This window comes from Leptodactylus fuscus, chromosome 8, assembly GCF_031893055.1.
Source record: "Leptodactylus fuscus isolate aLepFus1 chromosome 8, aLepFus1.hap2, whole genome shotgun sequence".
NCBI classification, from domain to species: domain Eukaryota; kingdom Metazoa; phylum Chordata; class Amphibia; order Anura; family Leptodactylidae; genus Leptodactylus; species Leptodactylus fuscus.
The window spans coordinates 78,039,270-78,049,865 of NC_134272.1; the positions used below are offsets into that span (position 1 = coordinate 78,039,270).

Sequence of the window (10,596 nt, forward strand, 5' to 3'; positions counted from 1 at the left end):
AAGAAGTCATGCATTTACCTTTATCTGGGGGGAAAATTCAGTTTGCTGTTTTGGCCCTGTATGTGCATACCCTCAATACCCTTCACCCCACATCCTTCAGCTATTGCACTAGCTCAGTCTTTCAGCCCCATGCTTACTATACAATATGTGTAATCCTTTGTGTAGGTCCAGAAGAAATGGCAAAAGAAAAGGAGAGGAAACGTCAAGCAGAAAATATCAAGATCAAAGAAGAAGCCATTGAGAGCTGCGATGAGAAACCTAACTGTGTGAACACCAGCGTTGGGGAGCAGAAATGTCTCAAGGATAGCAAAGACAGCACCAATTTATTCCTCCAAAAGCCAGGATCCTTTTCTAAATTGAGCAAACTGCTAGAAGTCGCCAAAATGCCTCCCGAGATGGACCTTCTAAACCCAAAAGCAAGTGTATCACCAAATGGCTGTGCTGTGCCTTTCCAGAATAATGCCAGGAGCACACCTATCAGCCTGCAGGCCAGCACCTCCCAATGTAGCCCTGAAAAGACAGACTTGAACCCCTTCAGTCCTGTGGTCAGTGGTTCTGGAAAGTTCTACAACTCTCCCATAATCCCCAATGAACAGCTGCTGAAAACTCTTACCGACAAGGGCCGACAATGGTTCAGTCTTCTTCCTCGGACACCCTGCGATGACACTTCAGTAACACACGTAGAGTTCTCCACGTCACTAGCATCTACCAGCCAGTCTCAGCAACCTTCCCAGTCTCCTTCACCAGTGCCATCGCCCATCATGAACTCCTCTTCTCTACAGAATAGTCTGGGACTAAGTCCATTCACTATGTCTCCACTTCAGGTTAGTAAATCACATTTTAGTGTTTCATTTTGTGATTTCAATGAAAATAATAGATATTGATCTGTCCGATTTATAATTCTGCTGTCTATTTATACTTGTAGATGAAGCCCGGGTTATCTCTGATGGGACTTCAGTTTTGCGGATGGCCATCACCGGTTGTGCCAGGAAACTTACCTTTTTCTTCTCCAATGCCAAGCCCAATGCCGAATCTTGGACTCGGAATGCCTGAAGGAAACGGGCACGCGTTCCTCACCCCAAATGCTCAAACCAGCAAAAGTGAATCTCCTGTGCCACAAAGTGACAAATCTGTCTGCACCCCATCTCCAGCTGTGGAATTACCCAAACAAGTAGATTTCCCCAGCCCCCAACCAATTCCAGAAGGTACTTTACATTCAGTATTTTTGCTTTTATACCTAGTGTAGCACATGGATTTATTTTCAACTATTTTCCAATTTTTGTTAAAATTTTTGTGTATTTTCATATACAGCAATTGCTATTAAGATGCAAATATGTGACATTTATTTAACTTAATAGTTTCTGGTATTTTTTGCTACAGAAATGCAGTTTGGCTGGTGGAGAATCACAGACCCAGAAGATCTGAAGTCTCTAGTGAAAGTTCTGAACCTGCGAGGTATTCGGGAGAAGTCTTTACAGAAGCAGATTCAGAAGCACTTAGACTACATCACCCAGGCCTGCCTAAAAAATAAAGACTGTAAGTGCTGTGTTCTCTGTCCTGTAGTATTACTTCTTAAAGGGGTTGTCTGGTCTACTAGATGAAGGGTGTGAGTCTATCCATGACTCTCAACTATTAGCCAAAGAGATGAGCAGCTACAGTACATAGAGCATCTTGTTCAGTTGTTCAGACATAGTAAATGGTGGTTACAGAAAAGGGACCCCGCCACCAGGACCCGCCAGTTCGCTTCTTACTGAACAACATGTGATATAATAATAATATAGAAAATTATCTATGACAGTGAAAGAGTGTTTTGCTTTATGTCTTTATGTTCATACAGATATCATAGATACAAAAGGACAAGATCACGGCGAAGTGACAAGAGATGTGGTGGAGAACTGGTGTATGGAGGACCACGAGATGGAGGTGGACATCGCGATTCTCCAGCAGGTGGAAGATTTGGAGAGGAGAGTGGCGTCCGCTAGTCTGCAAGTGAAGGCAAGGGTTCCTGCTTTTTGTTGGGTTTTGCTGTAAACTGAAGCATGATACAAGGGTTCACTTACTTCTGTTGCAGTTGAGCATTAAACCACAGAAAAGGAGAATGTCATAGAATTTTGCAGCACTAAACCTTTCACCAGGCCCCGTGGCTTAGTGTCCTAAATAGCATTATGTGATATGATTCTGGTGCACCCGGCTTCTGAGCAGTTCTTCACTGAAGCCAGCTGTACTGCTCATTCACCTGAGGTCTGGCACATGCACAGAGAAGAACCTTCCCTGAGGTCCGGCTTTAGTGAAGAACTGCATAGGTTCTGAGAGTAGCAGGAGATGGCCTAGGATAGATGGATAGCATTAGGATTGGGCTATTTGAGGCACTAAGACACCAGTCCACAAAGAGTTGTGGTTGTGTTAGTGTCCCAAAGGTGGAGTCTGTTCCTACCAAAATTATAAAAAAAGCACTAAAAGTAATAATGGATGTTAGATACAAACATACCATATGTGCAGGGACAACACGGTGGGACAGTGGTTAGCACTGCAGCCTTGCAGCACTGGAGTCCTGGGTTTGAATCCCGCTAGGAACAACATCTGCAAGGAGTTTGTATGTTTTCCCGTGTTTGCGTGGATTTCCTCCCATTCTACAAAGACATATTGATAGGGGAAAATGTTCATTGTGATCTCTATGTGGGGCTCACAATCTACATAAAAAAAAAAAAAAACATATCATATGTGCAATCTATGGTATATACTGAGCCTTCTTCAGAGCAAGGAGCCCACATACTGTTCTTGCACATGGGACTCTTTGTAAGTTTTAATTAAAAATATCCTATATCCAGACCACTTGAAATGTAGTTTATTGTATAAGTATTGGAGAAATAAAAAGAGCTGCAAAAGTGTAAAACGCCATAAAGGTCTTTTCTGATCCATGTCATTACGTACGTATGAAATTATTTTCAGTGAGATGAACCCTGCCACATGGAGGATGGTAAATCTGAACATATTTTGCCAGCACCTCATAGGCTTGGGCTACACAGATAATTTTGGCCACACAATGTTAATCATAAATGTTGCACTGCCAGTTGTAACCAGTGATAGTGAATGCAGACATGTAAAAATCCAGTGAGGTTGTATGTATGTCAACTGTGGGGTCCCTAATCACTATTATTGGGTTTTATCTAGTGGCACGATATGTCACATGACTACGTGATGTCACCATGCATCCCTAGCTGAAGTCGGTGGTTCCTCCATTCTTCTTTTCTAAATTGTGATTGATGATCTGGAGCTGAACATGAATTGTGGAATCTCTTGTAACGCTTCTCTTGCTGCTTAGGGCTGGATGTGCCCGGAGCTCGATTCAGAGAGGGAAGACTTGGTTTATCACGAACATAAACCTGTTGCCAAATGGCATAAGGAACATGACGGAGACCACACAGGAGACGATGGACGCAATTCATGTGTTATAGAGCGGAAGAGTGACAACCCACTAGATATAGCTGTAACCAGGCTGACTGACTTGGAGAGGAACATTGAGAGAAGGTATCTGAAGAGCCCCTTAAGTACCACCATTCAGATCAAACTGGATAATGTGGGCACAGTTACTGTCCCTGCTCCTGCACCATCTATTAGTGGTGATGGTGACGGGTAGGTCATTGAAATTAATATATATATATATATAACCAATCACTGTGTTTCTTTGCTCGGTGGAGCTTGTTATTTCCTGCCTGTTTTTTTTTTTTTTTCTGTAGCTTTTTCCTGTGTCTTTTTACGATCATGTAATCCTGCATGGTGCTTTTGTACTATAACTTTTGTTCTGTATGTCAATAATCCTGCAGTCAATGCTCAGCCTGTAGCTTATCTGTATACAGTTATCACTAAGTATCTCAGCTTACAGTCAACCTGTGCTCTACATTTGATTCATTCGCTTTAATGTTGCATATATCGGCTTTTATCTACGTTTTGTCACCGCTCGGCTTTTCAGCGTGATTGTTTTTAATGTCCGGCTATGGGAAAAAATCATTTCATCGTTTATTTATCAATTCTCTTATCTGCAGGACTGAAGATGACATTGCCCCAGGTTTGAAGGTCTGGAGGAAAGCGCTGTCAGAGTCCCGCAGTGCTGCCCAAGTATCCCTCTGCATTCAGCAGTTGCAGAAATCTATTGCTTGGGAGAAATCCATCATGAAAGTTGTGAGTTATTAAGAAAAATGACTCGTTTCATCTTCTGGAAGTTGTGCGGTATCTCCTCTTTTAATATCCAGAAAAGTTATTTAAAGAGGACCTGTCTACTTTACTACATAAACTCTCATAAAATTGAGATTTTGGGGGCAACACGGTGGCTCAGTGGTTAAGCACTGCAGCCTTGTAGTACTGGAGTCCTGGGGTCGAATCCTGCCAGGAACAACATCTGCAAGGAGTTTGTATGTTCTCCCCGTGTTTGCATGGATTTCCTCCCATTCTACAAAGACATACTGATAGGAAAAGAAAAAAATGTACATTGTGATCCCTATATGGGGCTCACAATCTACATAAAAAAAATAAAAAATTGAGATTATGTTTTCTTAGTAGAGGCATGCCTATAGGGGTCATTTCTGACCAGCACTTTAGCCCCTCTCGCCATACTACATCTGCCTGCTGTATTGAAATGTATAAGTAGTACTGACACAATACGTATTGATGTGTGTATCTTCTATTCTCCTCCCAGCTCCCCTGTCTCCTATTCTATGGTGCAGTTGTGGTATCACAGAGTAGGAGACAGGAGAGTCAGAGGAAAATAGACACAAACACATCAATACACATTGTGTCAGTTCTGTGTAGGGAGATGGTAATTATACAAGTCAATAGAATAAGCATCGGATGTGTGCCAAGAGGGTCTGGAAGGTGTGTGGGGAGGGGGAGTATTATCTATGTGGAGTGGATACTATTACCTGTAAAGGTGAAGACTGTCACCAGTGGGGAGGGACATTACCTTTGTTAAGCACAATTCCCTATGGGTGATACTATTGCTTATACGGTTTTGAAGAAAACAGTGGCACTATCGCTCCACGTTCCAAAAGTCCAACATCATGTATATATATGTAACTGGTCACATAGGGATCTTCGGGTTGGTGCTCAACATCCCAAAAAGAGACAAAATAACATAAACTCTGTAAAGGAAAAAAGTGGGGGGCACTCACCAAATGATGATCTTTTTCTTAAAATTCTTTAAACTTTTATTGAAGCATATTATTTAAAAAACAGAGCCAGAAGGGAGAAGTGACATACAGTGGCGGTGGCAACAGCCGTTTCGCACCAGTACAGGTGCTTTCTGAAGCCTAGTATGTGTCCTGTATGTGTCATTTGGGTGAGTGCCCCCCACTTTTTTCCTCTACAAAGCTTATACTATTGCTTATCTAGAGGGCAAAAGTGGGGCACTATTCCATATATAGATGGCAAACAGGTGCACTATTTCTGGGGACAGAGGGACACTATTCCCTTTTGGAACAACTGTTATTTTGTAGGCAGGCACTAGTATCTGGCGGGGACACTGTTACTTTGCAGGGGGCTCAAGGGGACACTGTTTCCTTGCCTACTACAATTAGGCCCTATTAAATTTTTGGGGGCACAGTTAACAGATGAGGATGTTAAAGAGGGGTCCTGGCTGTTAGTGGTGCACCAGTGAGTCACTTTAAAGACCCAGCAATGCTGCTGAAAGTTACAGACAGGTATGGTGCCCATGAAAGAAGTTGTAAGGGGGAGGGGGGCCCCAGTCTGAACTTTCACACCAGGGCCCATCAGCCTTTAGGTATGCCCATGTTTCTTAGCAGTGTGATGTGACGTTCCTCTGATATTCCTCTTGTGGTGTTCCAAATCCAAAATTGTCCTGGTCTAGAAGGGGTTAAGGAAGCATAAAATCAAAAATGCAGCATTGAATTTGCCCTGTGTTCTCAGTAGTCCCCTAATTTCATTGTAACTAATGTATGACCATATAACTTTGTGTCTAGTCGTAGCACTCTATTCTGATGTGTCTCATGTGTGTTGCAGTACTGCCAAATATGCCGCAAAGGAGACAACGAAGAATTGTTGCTTTTGTGCGATGGTTGTGATAAAGGATGTCACACCTACTGCCATCGGCCCAAGATCACAGCTATTCCTGAAGGCGATTGGTTCTGCCCTGCTTGTATTGCTAAGGTAAACCAAATTCCCCCACATCACGTGTCACGTCTTTCAGGCCAGGCCATCTATCTACATTTCATATATTAGTACTTAGCCCAGTAGGACTAGAACTTTGCAGTTTCTGAGAACTATATATAATTTGTATTTGTACCATAGGCAAGCGGACATACCTTGAAAATGAAGAAAGCCAATCTTAAAGGGAAGAAGAGTTCTGAAACGAAGAAAGGGAAGAAAGCATCAGCAGATGCAGAAGATGAAGACACAACTGTAGCAACTGGAGGTGCCAGCAAAAAAGGCAGCAAAGACTCCAAAAAGAGAAAAGCGGATGAAAATAATGTCAGTCCTGCAAAACAGGAAAGTTCTCCAGCATCCAAGAAGTCTAAACCCTCACCCAAGGATGACCCTAAGGATCTGGCTCTTTGTAGGTAAGAAACGATGTCTATATTCTCCCAGACCCATGGCTGGATGTCAGGATTAAATCAATGGTCGTTGCAGTTCCAGCAAACTTTTAATAGGAGTAGTATAAGCAAATATAAGAAACCTTGAAACATAGCTTAGAAGAGATAAAATGCTTCTTTCTCCTCTTAATTGCCTTTTTTCCTCTTATCCCTTTCCCTGCTAAACTGGTTTCACTTTGAAATCTCTGCTATATATGTCTGGAGAAGGGTCATGTGTACTAGATTGCAAATGTCTATAGAAGTCTATGGAGAGGGCAGGGGGAAGGAGTGAACAGGAGATTTCTATCATTCACATACATACAGATCAGTACTGAAGCTAGGAGTACGTCCCCAGCTTTACTTATATTGCAGTGATGCATCTCAGTCTTGTGCACACAGACGCATTGATGAGCTGAAATAGGGACATACCCAGTATCAGTGATGAGCTTCATTTCTATAGAAGAGATGCAGAATTGCATAGGGCCACAATAGTGACATCGCAGGGGTTCAATCTGTCTGCACCAGCCAATAGGGGGAGCTGAGGAGCACAGATTTATTGTATTTAAAGGGGTTTTACCGAGTTATGAAGTTATCACCTATGGATAGGATAGGTGGGAGCTTCATGATCAGTGGGTGTCAGACCACTGAGACCCCCTCCCTTTCCCAAGAACAGTGCTGTGATTCTCCTCTACTGGTGGAGTGGCAGATTGTGCATGCATTCTGCCACTCCATTCATTCTTTGGAAATGCCAGAGACCCTTGGACCCCAGAGAGCTCCACAGCAAATAACTTCATAACTTGGCACAACCCCTTTGATGGGTGTCGTATACTACCTATGTGACCATTCTTCCAAATGTTTCACATTAGTGATCATAAAGATAAGACATCTCTGTCTTATCACATTACCAGTGGCCCAGATTAGCACTAGATTTATCATCTTGTTAATATTAACTTTTTGTTTTTTTAGTGTGATCTTATCTGAGATGGAGTCTCACGAGGACGCCTGGCCTTTTTTGCTTCCTGTTAACTTGAAACTTGTTCCTGGTTACAAAAAAGTCATCAAAAAACCTATGGACTTCGCAACTATCAGAGAAAAGCTGAGCAATGGCCAGTAAGTACAAGCCTGTAGACACGGAGCGCACATCTCACCTGTACAAACACAATAAATCCTATTAGTATGCTGCTGGGAAAATACATCCAATTCTGCCCTGAAATAGACAAACTGGGTAAATTGACATGGTGCAGAGAACACACATCAGGAGAAAAAATTTAAGCTGAAAAATCTGATATTTGTTTGCAGTAACATCCAGGACGCCAATCCAAGGCTGACTCTCAGATTCTCCTGCATCTAGCCTTTAAATGGGTCAAATACAAGTGTTGGTGTTCATGCGAATTAATCACGTCTTTCAAGGCACAGATTTCAGAAATTACACAGATCATGTGAACAACTAATCTGATTTTCACATGGAATCTGGAACAGACTCTGAACAGAAATCCATCTGAATTTACCCTTATTTAGGCTAATTGCACATGGCCGTGTTAATGGGGGCTGCGGAAGCACGACGCAAAACTGGACAGAAGTGGTACCTAGATGGCACACTGAACCTGCATACGGTCGTGTGCAAGGGGCTTTATTCTGTGTGCTTATATAGAGCCAAAATATTCCACAGTGTTCTACAGTCATTGACATCAGTCACTGTCCCATGTATCACTCTACATTCTCTATCAGTGTAACTGTAGGGTATGATAAAAGAGGAGAGGAAACCTATAGAATCATGGGGAAAACATACAAACTCCATATAGATGTTGTCTTTGGCTGGATTCAGACCCAGGACTACAGCGATGCAAGACACCAGTGCTAACCACTGAGTCACCATACTGCTCTGATCCATGACAAACCCACAAAGAATCCCAGAAAAGGGAACCTGCGCCATATGTTCCTTCAAATGCTGAGATAGTTTGTATAGTAAAATAATGGCCACCATAATGGAAACCTGACAGATCCCATTACAGTCAAAGGGATCTTTCAATCAGCGTTGGTGTCTGTCGTGTGATGAATTCAGTACTGCTGTCATATGTTGTTTTGCTTCTACGAAGGAATTAAAATGAAGAACACAACCGTCTATTTTCTGTTGATTTGTGATAACGATATATTTAATATTTTTAGATACCCAAATTTTGAGGCTTTTGCTCTGGACGTCAGACTCGTCTTTAACAACTGTGAAACATTCAACGAAGACGACTCTGAGATCGGTAGAGCTGGACACAAAATGCGGACACATTTTGAAAAAAGATGGACGGAAATCTTCAGCATGAGTTGAAACCACCTGACGATACTTTATCCTGATAACAGCAAGACCAGCAATGTGAACGATCGCTAAACACACGAGACTAAGACCGAGGCATCATCAATACCGAGACATAGGTTACAACATCCTACGATGACCATAACCCTTTTTTATTTTTGTTCTGTTTTATTGTGTTTGCGTGTGCGTTTTATCAACGACTACCGTCTTGTAGTGCAAGGGGCGTACACTCAAGTCAAAACCGAAAAAAAAATTAACAAAAAAAAAAAGGGTGTCATAGTGCAATAGGTAATAAAATGTATCACAACGCACTGATTCTTCATCCACCAGAGCTGTACTGAGGAAATGGTAACCCATTCCTTTTCAATAAATATCTATTTTTTATTGTTTAATATTATTATTTTGTTATTTTTTTTATTACTTTTTAGCTTACTGTTAGTGAATGTATTTAATTTTATGAATTATTTATGATTAAACAGCAGACCGAATCTTCGTTTTCTGTGAAAAGGAAGACTAGAAAAACAAACAAAAAAAAATAAAAAAAATATTGCTTTAAATCTTGAAAATACAAGAATGTTAAGAAATAAAATTAAAAAAATAAATAAATAAAAAATAAAATAATAATAAAATAAAAAAAGAAGCCAAGTAAAACTGTTTACACAGACGTGCTGAAACGGCACCGAAATGGGACTTTACTATAAAGTTACAAGTACATTTATATGAATATACGTTGCTGCATCACTCATATAGTTAAATTGTATTTCAAGATGGTGAAGACGTAAAGGAGAACTCTGTATATACTGTTCACTATTGTTTATAAGTCTTGTTTAAATCTGTATGATGTGTACATATTGTTTGCAGGCATCAGGTATGATGACTGTTTTAGAAGGATTGTAGCATTTTATTTTAGTTAGGTGAATATTAACCTATAACTTGTACAGTATCCTCTACCGACACTGTGGCGTCTCCCTAACATTGGTAGTGCCTGCCTTCAAAACAGGGTGTAGGGGATATGATATTGTGGTTTGTTTTTATTTTGTGTTATTTCTATGTGTTTTATATTGTTTGATTTCATGTTTTTTTCTATTATTATTATTATATTTACTTTTATTTTATTTCAGTTTTTTTTTTTTTTTTGTTATATCATTCAAAGCCAAGTAGGCCTGAAAAAAAAAAAAGTATAATCATTTGTATCCATGTGAAATTAAACGTGTGACAAATTTCCTACACACAGTATTTTTTCATAGATGCATTTCCCGTCATTCGCCTCGCCACAGAAATGATGATAAAAGTAAAAAAAAAAAAAAATATACGACAAAGACATTTGTAACCACTGTGTTTTATCTACTGTGTGGTATGGTGGCCTGTCCGAGGCAAGGAGATCAGACATTTTTTGTACCAATTGTACTTGAAGTTGTTTTATTTAAAACAAAAATGTTGTGAAAAGGGTAGTTTTTTTCACTAGTTTGTGTGGCACGGATACAATAAACGACTGTTTTGCAATATTTGGGGTGTTTTTGTGTGTTTTGGAAAATGTGTCTAGAGTGGCGTTTATACACAAAAGTCACCTTGATGAAATGAGGCTGTATTCACACAAGGGGTTTTGTAGAACCCAAAGACATCAGATGGGTGAGTATGTTTGACTCCCTGCACCCCCTCCTTGCTAGGCCCTATCTCCCGTGGCCCGCTCTTCCTGCTGCTTGCCACCTA

At 40.8% G+C, this 10,596-nt stretch overlaps 1 protein-coding gene across 19 annotated transcripts in view; it reads left to right on the forward strand.

Moving 5' to 3' along the window:
* BAZ2B (bromodomain adjacent to zinc finger domain 2B) overlaps nt 1-10,391 on the forward strand; it is a 126,234-nt gene extending 115,843 nt beyond the window's left edge. For 14 of the 19 annotated variants that reach the window (XM_075284430.1, XM_075284429.1, XM_075284432.1 and 11 more), the window contains 10 exons: nt 166-824; nt 926-1,205; nt 1,381-1,536; nt 1,838-1,995; nt 3,323-3,633; nt 4,044-4,179; nt 6,013-6,159; nt 6,301-6,569; nt 7,548-7,691; nt 8,748-10,391. In XM_075284430.1, the coding sequence (XP_075140531.1) occupies nt 166-824; nt 926-1,205; nt 1,381-1,536; nt 1,838-1,995; nt 3,323-3,633; nt 4,044-4,179; nt 6,013-6,159; nt 6,301-6,569; nt 7,548-7,691; nt 8,748-8,901 (2,414 nt within the window). In that variant the 3' untranslated portion in view covers nt 8,902-10,391. The remainder of the gene's footprint in view (nt 1-165; nt 825-925; nt 1,206-1,380; nt 1,537-1,837; nt 1,996-3,322; nt 3,634-4,043; nt 4,180-6,012; nt 6,160-6,300; nt 6,570-7,547; nt 7,692-8,747) is intronic. The other 5 variants (XM_075284441.1, XM_075284444.1, XM_075284445.1 and 2 more) reach the window with 1 other exon arrangement.
* The last annotated feature ends 205 nt before the right edge of the window (nt 10,392-10,596 follow it).